Source organism: Ornithorhynchus anatinus, chromosome 17 (genome assembly GCF_004115215.2).
Source record: "Ornithorhynchus anatinus isolate Pmale09 chromosome 17, mOrnAna1.pri.v4, whole genome shotgun sequence".
Lineage (NCBI taxonomy): Eukaryota > Metazoa > Chordata > Mammalia > Monotremata > Ornithorhynchidae > Ornithorhynchus > Ornithorhynchus anatinus.
The window spans coordinates 140,414-158,257 of NC_041744.1; the positions used below are offsets into that span (position 1 = coordinate 140,414).

Here is a 17,844-nt window from a genome sequence, read left to right on the forward strand (position 1 = left end):
AAAGAAAGCGACCTGTAGGAAAACTTGCTGTCAGAGGGGGCAGGCAGTGGCTCCTCGATCTCCACCACTTTTGTCTATCCCCATGGTGTATCGGTCCCCGTTGGGGCCGACACTGTGTCCTTCTTTACAGTTTCTTCGACCAGATGGGTCTGCCCCAGGCCCCTCCCCCGGCTGACACTATTAGATCGGAAGACCCCGAGGGGCGAGGACTGGGCCTGATTCTCAACCTGGAGTGCTCTTTCAGTGTTCAATACAGTGCTCTGCCCACAGAAAGCGCTCCATCGATACCCTCCCCCGCTCCTGCACAGGGAACACTGGCCTTTGGGGAACAGGCACCAGAGAGGCCCGGAACGAGACCCTACCCCAGTCCGCCAGCCCGGGGGCTCCGCCCCTGCCTTGGGGGTTCCCTGAGGAGAACCCACTGCCCCCAAACCCACAGACTCTCCTTAGCAGGGTCGGGTTGGATCATGGACTCTGCACTAGATGCTGAGAAGTCAATTCATGTAGGTTTCCCCAAACCAAATGGGTCCCGCCTCGAGCATAGTAGACGCACAGCTTCCCGTTCAACTCTCTCCGATGGACAGGGCCCGGCAGGACGGGGGAGGCGAGGGGGAGGGGCTCAGTCGTCAAGGTCATTATTGATTGAGGGGCTTGATGAGGAAGGAGGCGGGGCCTGGGGGAGCTATTCGGAAGAGGCGGGGCTTGTCACGGGTAGGCGGCGTATCACCTGACCTTTGACCCCGGCATGTGGCCAGAATCAATTGGGCTCAGCGACTACTCCTCACTCTAGGCTTCAAGGCTCTCCATCACCTTGCCCCTTCCTACCTCTCCTCCCTTCTCTCTTTCTACTGCCCACCCCGCACACTCCGCTCCTCTGCCGCCCACCTCCTCACCATCCCTTGGTCTCGCCTATCCCGCCGTCGACCCCTGGGCCACGTCCTCCCGCGGTCCTGGAATGCCCTCCCTCCTCACCTCAGACAATCTAATTCTCTTCCCCTCTTCAAATCCCTACTTAAAACTCACCTCCTCCAAGAGGCCTTCCCAGACTGAGCTTCCCCCACCTTTTTGCCTCTGCTCCCTCTACCCCCCTTCACCTCTCCGCAGCTAAACCCTCTTCTCCCCACTTTCCCTCTCCTCCTCCCCCTCTCCCATCCCACCCCCTCAGCACTGTACTCGTCCGCTCGACTGTATATATCTTTATCACCCTATTTATTTTGTTTATTTTGTTTAATGAGCTGTACATCACCCTGATTCTATTTAGTTGCTATTGTTTTTATGAGGTGTTCTTCCCCTTGACTTTATTTATTGCCGTTGTTCTTGTCTGCCTGTCTCTCCCGATTAGACTGTAAGCCCGTCAAACGGCAGGGACTGTCTCTATCTGTTGCCGACTTGTTCATTCCAAGCGCTTAGTACAGTGCTCTGCACATAGTAAGCGCTCAAGAAATACTATTGAATGAATGAATGAATGAATGACTACGGGCTAGTGTGGTCGGGGTGGTGGTTGGGCATCTCCTGCCCACAGTATCTGTGGGGATTATTGATTTCATGATGATTCCCAAGAGAACGGGGCTGTCCACTGTATGGAAGTCTGCTGAGAGTTCGAGGAGGATAGGGATCAGAAGCTATTGGATTTGGCGAAGGAGATCGTAGGAGCCAAGAGAGGGAGGTTTCTGTGGAATGAAGGGGAGCGAAGCCTGATTGGAAGGGGTGGAATGGGGGAGAGGAAGTGAAGACGGCAGGGTAGGCAACTCCCATGAGTGAATGGGAATAAACGGCCAGAGAGATGAGAAAAAGACAAAGGAAAAAGAGAGTGTCACTGAAGTCGAGGTTGGATCATGTTTCCAGGAGAACGGGGTGATCCACAATATTGAAGGAAGCTGAGAGTCGAGGAGAATTAGGATGGAGTAGAGGCTGTTGGATTTGGCAAGTCAGAGGTCATTGGAGGCCTTTGAGAGGGTTATTTCTGTGGAGGGAAGGGGGAAGGAGACAGATTAGAGGGCAACAAGAAGAAAATTGGAGGATAGGAATTTGAGACAGTGGATGTAGACAATTTGCTCAAGGAATTTGGAAAGAAATGGTAGAAGGGAGATTTGGCGATAACTGGAGGGAGCCCTGGGGTCTAGGAAGGGTTTTCTAGGATAGGGGAGATATCAGCATATTTGAAAGCAATGGGAAGGAAGCCACTGGAGAGCACACAGCTGAAGATGGTGGTCAGGGAGGGAAGAAGGGAGGGAGCAAGTTTTTAGACAAGCTGCTAAGGGATGGGGTCAGATGTGCAGGTGGAGGGGGTGGATTTTGAGAGGAGATGGGAGATTAGTTTTTGAGATACTTCAGGGAAATATGGAAGAGTTGACGAAGGGGCATGGGAAACAAGGGACTAGGGAGGAGCAGGGGAGAACTAAGGGAGATCACACCTTGTCACCAAGGATCTCCTTCTTGCCAATTCCGCAGGCCTCTACTCCATCCAAATCCTCCCCAACCACTCGGCTGCGTTTGACACTAAGGCCCACCTCCTTCTCCTGGAAACATTATTCAACCTTGGTTTCATGGACACTGTCCTACCCTGGTTCTGCTCCTATCTCCCTGTCTGCTCATTCTCAGTCTTTCTCGTGGGCTCCTCCTCTGCCTCCGACCAGCTAAAGGTAGGGGTGCCTTAAGGCTCAGTTTGGGTCCCCTTCCATTCTTCATCTACACCCGCTCTCTTGGAGGACTCATTCAGTCTCATGCCTTCAATTCCTATATCCATGGGGATGATTCCCTAATCTCCCTCTCCAGCTCTGGCCTCCCTCCCTCTCTGCAGTCTCTCATTTCCTCCTGCCTTCCTGGCATCTCTACCTGGATTTTCAGCAGATTCCTCAAGATAGACACGTCCAAATCAGAATTCCTCATCTTCCTGCCCAAACCTGTCCACCCACCGATTTTCCTGCCACTGTAGAAAGTATCAGCATCCTCCTGTCTCAGGAGCCTGTAACCCTGGCGATATCCTCATCTCATCTCTCCCAGTCAACCTATATATTCAGTCTACCAGTTCAACCTTCACAACCTCAATAAAATTCTGCACTTTCCGTCCAAACAACTCCCACGCTGATCAAAACACTAATTCATTCATTCATTCAATCGTCTTTATTGAGCGTTTAGTATGGGCAGAACACTGTACTAAGCGCTTGGAAAGTACAATCCAGCAATAAAGGGAGACAAACCCTGCCCACAATGGGCTCACAGTCTAGAAGGGGTGAGATAGACATCCATACAAGTTAACTGGCATCAATCAATATAAATAAATAGAAGTATAAATATATATACATAAAAACAAGTAAACAGGCGTTAATATAAATAAATAGAATTATAGACATATACAATGCTTGCCTGCTGGGCCTCTAGCGGCTAGCACGTGCTGTGGGCGGGGAGGGTTGTAGAGAAAAGGAAGCGAGTCGGGGAGACGGGGAGGGGAGGGGCATCTGAGGAAAAGGGGGACTTCGTCTTGGAAGGCCTCGTGATGCAGGTGAGTCTTCAGTAGGGCTTTGAAGGGGGGAAGTGTCGTTGACAGATTTGAGGAGGGAGGGTATTCCGGACCAAAGGTGGGACGTGGGCCAGGGATCGATGGCTGAACAAGCGAGAACGAGACACATTGAGAAGGTTAGCACCAGAGGAGCAGAGTGTACGGGGTGGGATGTAGTAAGAGAAAAAGGAGGTGAGGTGAGAAGGGACAAGGTGATGGAGAGCTCTGAAGCCAATAGTAAGATGTTTTTGTTTAATTCGGAGGTTGATAGACAGATACTGGAGATTTTTGAGGAGAGGGGCGACATGCCCAGAACTTTTCTGTAGAAAGATAATTCAAGCAGCAGAGTGAACTATGGCCTGAGGTTGGGAGAGACAGGAGATTGAAAGGTCAGAAAGGAGACTGATGCAGTAATTCAGTAAGGATCAGATGAGTGATTTTACTAACGTGGTAGGGATTTGAATGGAGAGGAAAGCGGGGATTTGGCGATGTTGTGAAGGTGAGACCGGAAGACTTTGGTGATGGATTGGATATGTGGGATGAATGAGAGAGTGGACTCAAGGATGACACCAAAGGTGCGGGCTTGTGAGATGGGAAGGGTGGTAGTACCGTCCACAGTGACGGGAAAGTCAGGGAGATGACAGTGCTTGGGAGGGAAGACAAGGAGCTCTGTATTGGACATGTTGAGTTTTAGGTGGCAGGAGGGCATCCAAATAGAGATGTCCGGAAGGCAGGAGGAGATGCGAGACGGCAGGGAAGGAGAAAGAACAGGGGAGGAGATAGAGGTTTGGGGGTCATCCGCGTAGAAATGATAGTGGAAGCCACAGGAGTGAATGAATTCAGCAAGGGAGTCATTATAGATGGAGAATAGAAGGGGGACCAAGAACTGGACCTCGAGGGTCCCCTACAGTTAGGGGATTGGAGTGGGAGGAGGAGCTCGCGAAGCAGGTTGAGAATGAATGGCCAAAGAGATAGGAGGAAAAACAGGAGAGGACGTAGTCAGTTAAGAAGATGGATAACACGTTGGATAACACGTTGAGGCGAAGGGCATGGTCGACAGTGTCAAAGGCAGCTGAGAGTTCGAGGAGGATGAACCAACGTTCTCGAGGAGGATGGCCAACAGTCGTTGTAGTTGGCAGAAGGAGGTCATATAATGACCTTTGACAGAGCAATTTCAGTAGAGTGGAGGGGACGGAAGTCAGATTAGAGGAGGTCCCAGAGAAGGTGGGAGGAGAGGGAGTCGAGAGGAGGGGGGATGGACGAGGGAGAGGAGTGATCTTGGGGATTTCAGACCTGAATGTGCTAATTTTCCGATTGAAGTAGGTGGCCAGATCGTTGGGGGTAAATAAGGGACAGGCGGCCAGAGGAGGGAAGTAAATGACGACGGTGAAGGGCATGGGTCTCAATAAGGAAGGAAAAATAGCTTTGCCGGGCAGAGGAGAGGGCAGAGTTAAGGCAAGAAAGACACACATAGTGGGAAAGGTTGGCCTGGGGTTTAGATTTCCTCAACCAGCGTTCAGCGGCTCAAACATAAGAGGGAAACAAGCGGACAGTGGAGGTGATTCAGGGCTGGGGTTAGTGGTGCGAGACCGACGAAGGGATAGGGAAGCCAGTGATTTGAGTTGAGAAGAGAGGGTGGAGTAGAGAGCATCTGTTTGGTCACATACCCTATCCCACTTTGACTCTTGCATCAGTCTTCTTGCTGACCTTCCTGTCTCTTGTCTTTCCCCACTCCACTCCATACTTCACTCTGCTGCCCGGATCATTTGTTAACAAAATCAGTCAGTCTACATGTTCCCAATCCCTCCAGTGGTTGCCCGTCACCCTCCACATCCAACAGAAACCCTTCACCATCAGCTTTAAACCCCTGCATCAGCTCACCCCCTCCTAACTCACCTCGCTACTCTTCTACGACAGCCCAGCCTCCACCACACTCCGCTCCTCTAAAGCCAACCTCTAAACCCAGCTGGAAACATTGTGCACATCGCGATAAGATGCTGAACCGGGAATCGATGAACTCCAGAAGCATTCGACCGAGTCTCAGCCAAGCCTTGAGCCCAACTTGCTTAACTTTCAGCTCACGCACAGAACAAGTTGCCTTGAAGGAAACATGAACTTTGCGGTCGAGGGGATGTCGATAATAAGCTGAAAATGAGAAATTCCGTCTTCTTTTAGGATAAAGAGAACCTCAGGGAGGGACTTTCTGAGGACTCCATTGGCTTCACTGCCACCCGCCAATCACTAATCTCAGCGAATGATCAAGATACACCCACAGCTGTAACCCTTAAAAAGCCAGGGCTAACAATAGGGAGCCCCTTTCTCCTGGTGAGCCCTTTTAGGGTGAACCTCGAGACCGGTCATGTATGTCTGCTCTGTGTAACTTTTCTTCGTCCATTGCTCCAAGTATGACCACCTCCCACGGAAACAACAAATCCTGTCTCGTGACAGGCATACGAGTCCGGAAGGCAAGAGAACCTTCCCTAACAGAAGAAAGGAGGGCTCAGTCAGGGAAGGCCTCTTGGACATGATGTACCTTCAGGAAAGGCCTTAGAAAGGGGGAAGTATAGATGAAATATGGACATAAAGTGAATATATTGAACATTAGAGGAGCAGAGTGTGCGGGCTGGGCTATAGTATAATAATGATAACAATAATAATTGTGGTATTTGTTAAGCGCTTACTGTGTGCCAAGCACTGTACTGAGTGCTGGCAGCATATTAGGTTGGACACAGTCTCTGTCGCATGTGGGGTTCACAGACTCAATCCCCATTTTACGAATTAGGTAACTGAGGTCCAGAGAAGTGAAGTGACTTGCCCAAGGACACACAGCGGACAGGTGGCTGTGGCGGGATTAGAACCCATGACCTCTGACTCCCAAGACCAGACTCTTTCGACTAAGCCACGCTGCTTCCCAAAGCTAGTGCCCAACATGAGGCATGAACCCAGGACCCAAAAACTAAGAGTTTTCCGACTGAGCTATCCAGGCGAAAATAATGATTATTGTATTTGTTAAGCACCAAACTAGGTGCCAATCAGGTTGCCCCCCGTGGGGCTCACAGTTTTCATCCCCATTTTACTGATAGAGTAACTGAAGCACAGAGAAGTCAAGTGACTTTGTCCAAAGTCACACAGCTGAGAAGTGGCGGAGCCGGGATTAGAACCCATGACCTCTGACTCCCAAGTCCGGGTTCTTGCCATTAAGTCACACTGTTAGTATGAGAACAGTGTGGTAAAGCAGGAAGCGGGAAAGAGATGCAAGCCTTCAAAGACAGGGGTGAGGACTTTGCTCTCAGGCAAAGGTGGATGGGCACCACTGGAGTTTCTTGTGAAGTTGGGGCAGCATGGCATGACAGTATTTGTAGAAAAAAAGACCTACCCCAATCTTTAGTTCAGTGCTGTCCTAAAGGCCTGGGAGTCAGGGGACCTGGGGTCTAATCCTGGCTCCAACACTTTACTGCTGTGTGACCTTGGGGAAGTTATTTCACTTTTCTCTGCCTCAGTTACTTCATCGGTACAATGGAGATTAAGGCAGGGAGTCCCAGGTTGGGCAGGGACTGTGTCCAACGAATAAGTTTGCATCTGCCCCAGCTCTTTTTAAAAAAGCAAACAAAAAAAACTGTGGTGTTTGTTACTATGGGCCAGGAACTGTACTAAGTTCTGGGGTGGATATAAGCAAATTGGGCTCGAGGCAGTCCCTGTCCCATATGGGGTTCACAGTCTCAATCGCCATTGTACAGATGAAGGAACCGAGGTGGAGAGAGAAGGTAAGTGACTTGTCCAAGGTCACAAAGCAGACAAGTGGAGGAGTTGGGATTATTCATTCAATAGTATTTATTGAGCGCTTACGATGTGTAGAGCACTATACTAAGCGCTTGGAATATACATTTCAGCAACAGATAGAGACAATTCCTGTCCAATGTCAGGCTCAAAGTCTAAACGGGGGAGACAGAGAGCAAAGCAAAACAGAACAAAACAAAATATCATCAAGATAAATAAAATCATGGAGATATGCACATCATTAGCAAAATTAATAGGGTAATAAATGATATATACAAATATGCAAATATGCATAGTGCTGAGGAAAGGGGAAAGGGGAAGAACAGAGGGTGGGGGGGAATGGGGGTAGAAGGAGCAGAGGGAAAGAGGGGGCTTAGTATGGGAAGACTTCCTGGAGGAGGTGAACTCTCAGTAGGGCTTTGAAGAGGGGAAGAGAGTTAGTTGGGCGGAAGTGAGGAGGGAGGGCATTCCAGGACATCAGTAGGATATGGGCCAGGGGTCGATGATGGGACAGGCACGAATGGGGGACCGTGAGGAGGAAGGGGCAGAAGAGCAGAGTGTACAGGGTGGGCAGTAGAAAGAAAGAACGGAGGTGAGGTAGGAGGGGGCAAGGTGATAGAGAGCTTTGAAGCGAAGAGTGAGGAGTTTTTGTTTCGTGTGGAGGCTGATAGGCAGCCACTGTAGGTTTTTGAGGAGGGGAGTGACAGGCCCAGAGCGTTCCTGTAGGAAGATGATCAGTGTGCATGGGAGAGTCGATTAGAATCGATTAGAATCGAATGTTGCCCTGAAAGAGCTTAAAAAAATGTTTGCCAAGCACTGGACCAAGTACATGGGAGAGTTATGAGTGTTATTGTGTGGCTCCAGGACATTTAATTCACACCGTCCCCTGCTTTCCAGATATGAGCTCTCCTGACCAGGCATCTTTAGACTGCGATGCCAGAAAGTGATTCCTATGGGGAAGGAGTCGGTAGGGCCAGGATATTCACTTCAGTGAGGCATGACGCTAGCAGGACACTAGCTGGACCTTCTGGTGGGTTAGGAAAATGTCCTTATATTTCCACATAGTAGATGCCTGACACTAGGGAAATCATAGGCGCGACCCTCCCTTCAGGCTCCAGGAAGAACTGACCGGTAGTAGTGAAAGTGAGACATGTGATAAGTGCTTGGATCAGCTGGAGAAGAACGGGAGGATTTTAGCCGTGTCATGAAGGCTTGACGTACAAAATCTAGTGAGAGAATCTTTATTTGTGTTGAAAGAGTCAGGTGACACGAGGTTACAGAGTTGTAAGACATAGAGGATGGTGGTGTTGTCTGCAGTGGTGGGAAGCACAAAAAGACAGTGGGGACAGCATTTGAAGGGGAAAAGGATAAATTCTGATATGGACATAATGAATGTCAGCAACTACGAAGAGGTGCAGTTTTCGGGTGGGGAAAGGGTTCAGTTAAAGTTGGTGAGGATGAGGTTGTGATGGCCTGTTTGCCTAGACGAGAGGATTGAATTGTGACGAAAAGCCCCCTTCAGGACAGATTTGCGGATATTCGGCTCTGGAGGGATGAGCTCCTTCTCTAGGAGGACCCCAAGATTTTGACCCTGCCCAGGTGCTGAGAATCAAAAGGTCTACTGGATGGCCTTCAGTAGGGCCACCCACGGCATGCGGTATCACTCAGGTGACATATATCTGGATGGAAGTCCTAGTAGGGGTAGGGAGGGTTCCCTTGTCAAAGCCAGTCAATCACAGGCTAAAGCCGAGAGATAATTGACTTGCTGCAGGTTCTGGCCCGACAGAGTGAGCACAACTGGTGCATTCTTTAGAGTTAAGTGCTCTTCTTCCTACCCTTCCATCACTTCACTTCTGCCAACATGGATCTCCACGCAAACGACCCACATAAGAAGAGTGAATAGAAGTGCAAATGCAACTGAAGTTTATTTGCGTGTATGGAGGAAAATCTCCTCCTCCAGGGATTCTTCCCTCCATGCACGGAAATAAGTATGGAACTGAAAGAAAAGGCTGTTGGACAAGATGACTGGCCGAGAACGTGACTTGGTTCGGATGCCAAGTTGGAGTCTTGAAATTGAAGGCTGATTTCCAGGTAGTAGAGAGCTACACAGCACAGCCACAGTTAATGAGTAGTGCACAGACGATATGCTCTCTGCAAGGACTGTACAAGAAGGAAACACATACGAGGAGAGGCCCAGATGGCACGGCCTCTGGGCAAGGCCCAAAACCTGCTCCCTGTCTCCACTACCACTTCTTTCTCTGACAAAAGCCCGAGTATCTTTCAATGGCATAGCTCTAAGCTTCAGTGGTGTATGCAAACTCTCCAGCCACAGTTGAGGGGTTGATTCATAGGAGAGAATGTGCCCTACTGGACAAAATTCTTGGAAGAAACGAACCTAACAATAGAATTATTAGGCAGATAAGTAAACAACAGCATGATATAGTCTGATACAATTGAAAAATTTTGAAATAACAGTTCTTTCCCGATAGTATTTAAGAATCATCCTTAACAATGTTGACATTTATCTCTGATCATATTCCTTTTGTCACTTTTCAAATCATTGGGATATAATGCTTGAACCTTCCCAGTCCCTTAAAGGAAACACAATTTTGAAGACAAAGGTAAACAAACAACCAGGCCCTTTCCTTTATATATGATCATGTATCACACAGAGTGACAAACATCCATAGTAATAACTACAATGATTTTGATATTTGCTAAGCACCCACTGCGATGGATTCAAGCAAATGTAGTTGGACAGAGTTCCTGTTCCACATGAGGCTCACAGTTTCAATCTCCATTTTACAGATGAGGTAATTGAGGCCCAGGGAAGTGAAGTGACTTGCCCAGGTTTACACAGCTGACAAATGGGAGAGCCCTTTGCCAAGTGATATTAGACACTGAATTCAGAGCTTATATTGTTTTAACCATCAAAATAATGGGAGTTTTACATTAAACATTACTTGAGCCAAAAGATAAATTTCACAAGCAAAGATGAACAAATAAATTCCATTTTCAGTACATTCAATTGGTAACACTCAGCAATTAAATCCCTCTTTTGTGTGCAGCTGTCCCATAAGCTGTCCCATATTAAGATTCATGGCTGATGTAAGTTTCTCCCACTTAATTCTGCTTTACTTAATTCTTAGGAGCCGTTCGGGAAGTCTGGGGCTTCAGATGGACCTTAGTGCCCTTTGTTCAATAAGGGAGATTTCCCATTGCTGGGTCCATTCCCCAAGAAATTTTTGCAACCCAGTATGCCTTCCATGTTTTTAACAAACTCTTTAGGTTCTCCTCTAGTTCTCATCCATGAAAAGTGAAGATCCAATTATTACAAATTTTATCCTTCCATCATGCTATTACCTCTTCTTTCAGAACATTTCTTCACCCCAAATTATCTTACACTCATTTATGCAAAATTATATGAGGAACCTTACACTAAGTATATATATATTTTTACATTCTCTCTTTTCCTCTTCACTCTACAATTTAATTTCCCTAGTGAATGCATCAAGGCAAATTTCTTTGTTCTATCACATTTATAACAGCCGGATATAAGATGAAATTCTGTCCTCCACTTGCTTATACACCTCTTTATATAAAATTAACAAACACAGTAGAATGTCAGTGGAAACTCAGTTCCAATACCCAAATCACCACTCCTACAGGCTTCGCTGGCCTTGAAAGAGCAGTTGAAAGAATTCTCCTTTCCCAGTGACCTCTTTTGCTTAACTAGTTGACAATGAACTTTCCCAACACTGTGATCCTTGCTTCACGATAAAGCTAGTTAACCATCCGTTTGAGGGCTAACCTTTTGTTTGAGAGTTACGCATTTGTTTGAGGGAGGCAACTTCCCTTTAAACACACTTTCTCTTTCGTATTTTAAACTGACATACCCAGCCCCTTAGGGTTTTCTAATCTACACCCATGGCTTAGTTATAAATTCTCTGCAAGGAACTAAGACAAGGGAAACAGCTTAAAAAGGCTAAACCAGCAAGATGATTCTTAACCTTTGGAATGTCCACGTTCAATCAGGCATTTCTCCTCACAGTGCACAAGTTACATTTTCACAACACTTCACAACACTGGCCAGTTCATTCAACAGAACTACTTTTATGCATATTTTACGAAGACAAACCACCGCAGCTGATCCTTCCTGTCAAATGAGTTCTTCATTTCCATTCCCCAGAAAAAGTGCCTAAATCCTTATCTTCCTGAGACACTGGCAATCCTTCTCATCTATATTTACTCACTCTTCCAGTCTCTCACTCTTGTCCATCGTTACAACCTCTCCTCATTCCGGCTCCACCCACATCCATATACATAAACCCTCTACAGTCATCACCTCAAATCTCAAAACTTTGACATTCCCAGAACATCTTACATGACAATTCTAGCACCGGAACACGAGCGGGACCTCAATTCCAACATGTTAATGCAATCTTTCCGGTACTAAAAACGGAACAGAGATGTTTTTAGGGATTCATAAGGGAGGGACTTCCCTTCTTCAGCAGAGCCTAAGTTTCCTTGGGCTGTTTAGAATACTGCAGTTGGAACGCGCTGAGTTGTTCTCCAGTAAATCGAGTTATCATTCTGCCCTGAACATTACCTCTTTGCCTAGCCCAGGTGGATACTCCTGCCTTCCCCTCAGGTTCCCCCTCCTTAATCACTGGGTAAAGTAAGGCGGTGGGAAGGGGACTCTCAGTGTGCATTCTCTCTCCTGGAAATGGGAAACCCTCACAATTTTCAGGGCCTGGGGCCCGAGAAGAGATCCCAGGGTCCAATGGAGATATCTGGGCCATCTCCATCCAATACTAGAGATACGTCCACAGGGGTGACTGGCTTCCGTTGGGCTAATTCCAATGATCCCTTCACTAAAGGCTCTAGGGTCTTTTCCAATTTGGCCATCTGCTTCTTTGAGATCTAAGAGTTCGCCCGCGAGGCAGCTTCGTCTCGTTCTGCACCTCCCACTCTTTTCTCTGCCCTATTGAGGCAGGCTTGCAAATTTTCAATTTCTCTTCTACTCGTGGATAAGGCGAACAAAAAGGAGACGAATGACGACTTCCCTTCCTTTCCAGGCCTAAACCTCTGCCTATGCCTTCTGCCAGGCTTCTATTTCTCCATTTAGGATTTCCTGGTTTCCCCATGATCCATTTAACAACTTACTGACCCACCTAACAATGGTCTGTCCATTCTGTTTCATAGGACCTTTGCAATCTTCACTGAGATGGCCCATCTCTCCCCTCATCCTGGAGCATTCATTCATTCAATCGCTTTTATTAAGCACAGACTGTGTGCAGAGAACTGTACTAAGCGTTTGGGAAAGTAAAATACAACAATAAAGAGTGACAGTCCCTGCCCTAAATGAGCTCACAGTCTAGCCGGGGGCGGGAGTAGGATGGGGCGGGGGGAGGCAGACATTAATGCAAATAAATGAAATTATACATATATGTATAAGTGCTTTAGGGTTGGAGAGGGAAAGAACAAAGGGAGCAAGTCAGGGCGAAGTAGAAAGGAGTGGGAGATGAGGCGCCTGGGAAGGCATCTTGTGCCTTCAATAAGTCTTTGATGGGGGAGGGCGGGGAGAGAAATTGTCGGATTTGAGAAGGAATGGCCAGAGGCAGGATGTGGACACGGCGAGATCGAGGCACAGTGCGAGGGTTAGCACCAGAGGATTGAAGTTTGCAGGCTGGGTTGTAGAAGGAGAGAAACGAGCTCTGGTAGAAAGGGGAAGTTAATGGAGTGCCTTAAAACCAGTGGTGAGGAGTTTCTGTTTGATATGGAGGTGGATAAGCAAGCACTGGAGATTTTTGAGGAGGGGGTTAATTTGTCCTGAAAGCTTTGGTAGAACGGAGATCTGGGCAGCGGCGCGAAGTATTGGCTGGAGTGAGGAGAGACAGGAGGTTGGGAGATCAGCTAGGAGGCTGATGCAGTAATCTAGGCTGGATAGGATGTGTGATTGAATTAACGTGGTAGCAGGATGTAGAGGAAATCCACGAGTAGCTCCCAAACCTCCCCCAACTTTCCCTGAGGCCCCTACTCCCAAACCCCCTTCCCTCCCCCCGGTCTTGCACCTTCTAGTAGCCTATCCTGGTAGCAAACCCGAACCGCAGGACTCTGTTCTCCCCAGCACACACATTCCACTCCCAGAGTCGTAGGACATTGTGCTCCCCTGTCGCCCCCCACCCCCGGGCCGTGAGACATTACATCCCCAACCGCTCTCCCCTCCCTCCGCCCAGAAACAGCCATCCTTTGGTGAGCCCTCATTCCCTCCTCCCCTGTGCTCTGACCAGAGGTGATAGATTTCCCCCACCCCTCATTCTCCACCTCCATCTCCGGGTAACAATGCCCTTGTTCTCATTAAGATACTCTAGCTGTTCCCTGCGCCCGCAACTACTCCTCTCCCCATGAGTTTCCCCTCCCCTATCCTCTACATCAGCTCCACCTTTCCCCGCATCGGACATCCTCAGGGCTCCCTCCGCCTCCTCAGAGACACTTGGATCACGAGCCCCAGGACTCTCCTTGCCGCTAGCCTTTTGATTTTGATCCGATTGACCCTTAGTCAAGTTAACACCCGACCCTCGTCATCACCAGCTTATTAATAATATCTTATTGTATCATGTTACTCTATTAGCGCTTTCGCATGTTATTGTTAATTGTTCTTAGTGCTGCCACCTACCTCTTTGACCTCACTATGTCCTTCCACCCCCCTGCTCCATCTGCCTCTCCCGAGCCTCATCTTCCCCTTTCCCTCTCCCGCCCAGGTCTTTCCCGCTCCCTCCTCTGCCTCCTACCCTCCTCCGCCCTAGAATCCCACTTTACTAGCGCCACCCCTCATCCTCCTCCCCTTGCGCTCCGCCCTACCAAACCCCCTCCTCCCACCCACTTCCCTTCCCTCTTCCCTGCCCATGCCCCATCCCCGTCCGCCTGTCCCACTGCCTCCCTTCATCCCCCTCTTCCGCCCCAGGTCCCCGCCATGCAAACCCTTCCCTCTCCCCGCTCCCTCTCCCCTCCCTCCTCCGCCCCTACAGCCTGCTGTCAAATGTGGCCTTTGGAATTCCCGCTCCATTGTAGGTAAACTACCTTTCACCCTTGACCTTTTCCTTTCCTTTCCCGTTCTTTCCTCCTCGTCCTTATGGAGAGCTGGCTTACTCCTGAATACACGGTCTCTTCTGCTGCTCTCTCCAGCGAAGGCCTCTCCTTCTCCCACTCCCCCAGACTCACAGGAAAAGGAGGAGGCGTAGGCCTCCTCTCGCACCCTAATGCTGCTTCCGCAATATCCCTCCTCCCGCTTCCCTCTCATTCCCCTCCTTTGAAGCCCTCATCTATCTGGCCGTTCATTCTCAGTCTCCTTCGCAGGCTCCTCCTCCTCCTCCCATCCTCTAACTGTAGGGCTTCCTCAAGAGTCAGTTCTTGGCCCTCTTCTGTTCTCCATCTACATTCACTCCCTTGGTGAACTCATTCGCTTCCACGGCTTTCAACTAGCATCTCTATGCAGATGACACACAAAGGTACATCTCCGCCCTTGTTCTATCCCCCTCCCTTCAGGCTCGTATCTGCTCCTGCCTCCAGAATGTCTCCACCTGAATGTCTGCCCGCCACCTAAAACTCAACATGTCCAAAACTGAGCACCTTATCTTCTCTCCCAAGCCCTGTCCTCTTCCTGACTTCCCTATCACTGTGGATGGTACGACCATCCGTCCCATCTCTCAAACCCGCAACCTCGGTGTCATCCTTGACTCAGCTAGCTCTCTCATTCACCCCACACATCCAATTCGTCACCAAGACCTACTGGTCTCACCTTTATAATATCGCCAAGATCCGCTCTTTCCTCTCCACTTAAACGGCTAACTTAGTGGTACAGGCTCTCATAATATACCGGTTGGATTATTGTGTCAGCCTTCTCTCTGATCTCCCTTCCTCCTGTCTCTCCCTGCTCCAGTCTATTCTTCATTCCGCTGCCTGGCTCATCTTCCTGCAGAAACGCTCTGGGCATGTCACTCCCCTTCTTAAAAACCTCCAATGGTTGCCCATCAACCTCCGCACGAAACAAAAACTTCTCACTCTATGCTTCAAGGCTCTCCATCACCTTGCCCCCTCCTACCTCTCCTCCCTTCTTCCTTTCTACTGCCCACCCCTTAGGCTCCGCTCCTCTGCCACGCACTTCCTCACCATCCCCCGTTCTCGCCTATCCCACAGTCGACCCCTGGCCCACGTCCTCCCGCTGTCCTGGAATGCCCTCCCTCCTCACCTCCGCCAAACTAACTCTCTTCCCCTCTTCAAAGCCCTACTGAGAGCTCACCTCTTCCAAAAGGTCTTCCCAGACTGAGCTTCCCCTTTTCCCTTTGCTCCCTCTGCTGCCTCTCTGCCCCCCCTTCCCCTCCCCTCAGCTAAGCCCCCTTTCCTCCCCTTTCCCTCTCCCCACCTTCCCTTCCCCTCCCCTCAGCACTGTGCTCGTCCGCTCATTTGTATATATTTTTATCATCCTATTTATTTTGTTAATGAAATGTACATCCCCTTGATTCTATTTACTGCTAATGTTTTTGTCTGTCTGTCTCCCCCGATTAGATTGTAAGCCCGTCAATGGGCAGGGATTGTCTCTATCTGTTGCCGAATTGTATATTCCAAGCGCTTAGTACAGTGATCTGCACATAGTAAGCGCTCAAAAAATACTATTGAATGAATGAACGAATAGAGCGTTCGCTTAGCATGTGGGAGGGAGCGGGATCGATGCCAACATTCTCTAATTTTCTTGAAACCCCTGTTTTTCGACTAGATAAAGGTCCTAGGAAGGCATGGCGGGATCTGAGCCAGTGGTATTTATTGAGAGCTTACCGTGTGCAGAGCACTGTGCTGAGTGAGAGCATACACTGCAAGAGAGTTGGTAGATACGTTTCTGCCCCACAAACATTCACAAGTTGGTATTTATTGGGGTTTTTAGTGGGCAGACCACTGTACTAAGCGCTTGGAAGACTACAATGTAACAAGAATCGGTAGACACGTTCCCTGCCCACAACGAGCTTACAGTTCAGAGGCGGAGGTCGCCGCTTCATTTCATTCCCTTTGTGGTGGTGGAAGGAACTGAGATGGTCTTTTTCTCTTATGTGTAATCAAGCTCAGAGCTTGGTCCAGTTTAACGTCCCAGAATAGGGGACGTTAAATACTGTGGCTTAGTTCCCACATACACTCTGGGGTTAAAAGCAAAGAAAAAAGAAAACAATCTAAGTACCTGCCATGAGTCAGACTCGAACCGTGGTTGTTGCGACCACGATGCAGAGTACTAACCACTGTACGATCACGGTACACCACCTACCCTAACAGGCCCCTGTTCTTCAGATCGCTCTATAAATTCCCAGCTTCTGCTCCTTCAGCTTACTATCGTTGTCTCCGAAGTTTTTCATTTCTGAGTTCCTGCCCCAGAACTTCTCAACCTCTTAGCACGTCCCCCTTCAATCAAGCGATTGGTCAATCAATCGTATTTATAGATTGCTTACTGTGTGCAGAGCACTTTACTAAGTACTTTGGAGAGGACGATACCACAGAGGTGATGGACACATTCCCTGACCAAGGGCGAAAGTGACAGACATCATTAACATAATTAAATGAATTATGGATATGGACATTAGCGCTTTGGGGTCTCTGGAGGGTTTTGACAACGCTCTTTGTCTTTCATTAACTTGGCTAGTAGTTTTTGAGGTGCATGTGCATCTGAATGGATGGATCTGGTGTTTGGTGTTTGGGGAGTGGTAACCTTCCTTCTCCTCAGCCAAGTTTAGGCTGAGTTTATGGTGGACCCAAACTCAAAAAGCCCGGTTGGGTCCCTCCCCTTGTTAACCTGCCCAGTGAAGAGGAGAATGAAGCCCAGAAGAGGGGAGAGGGTTTTTATCATTATTATCATTATTACTATGGTATTTGTTAAGCGCTTACTATATGCCAGACACTGTTCTAAACACTGGGGTAGATACAAGATAATCAGGTTGGACACAGTCCCCGTCCCACATGGGGCTCACAGTCTTAATTCCCATTTTATGATGAGGGAACTGAGGTGTTGGGTTCCACTTCAGACCTTCCCTCTCCCTCGAAAGACCTGCAAGTTGGCAGGCTCCAAGCACTCTATGGTCTGTCTCTCTCTCTCTTCCAACAATCAATCAAGTAGCCAATCAATCACTCATATTGATGAGCACCTACTGAGTGTCCAGCACTATACTAAGCATTTGGGAGAGTAAAATAGAATTAGTAGACGTGCTCCTTAACCTCAAATTGCTTACAATCTGCGGGGACACAGCCATCTGCACTCCTATTTATTAAGATCACAAAAATCAAACCCCCCCCAAATTCACCATTTTCACACTTCAAAAGAAGCTATTTACACCCCAAAGGGGACTTGAACCCACAATGCAAAGCATAGGAGACGAGGGCCAAATCCATTAAGCCACCAGGACCGTGGAATGAGATGTGTTCAAAACTCCTCCCAACGTTGATAGATCATCCATCACCTTGGCCCCTCCTACTTCACCCTCCCTCTCTTTCTACTGCCCACACCGTACACTCCGTTCCTCTGCCGTTCA

The 17,844-nt window shown here is 48.6% G+C and overlaps 1 protein-coding gene across 1 annotated transcript in view; it reads left to right on the forward strand.

The window, feature by feature from the left end:
• Positions 1 to 3,496: 3,496 nt before the first annotated feature.
• The window catches only part of ASL (argininosuccinate lyase), a 25,458-nt gene continuing 11,110 nt past the window's right edge, over positions 3,497 to 17,844 (forward strand). Inside the window, exons 1-2 of the mRNA XM_039914529.1 lie at positions 3,497 to 3,502; positions 5,675 to 5,824. Of these exons, the coding sequence (XP_039770463.1) occupies positions 3,497 to 3,502; positions 5,675 to 5,824 (156 nt within the window). The remainder of the gene's footprint in view (positions 3,503 to 5,674; positions 5,825 to 17,844) is intronic.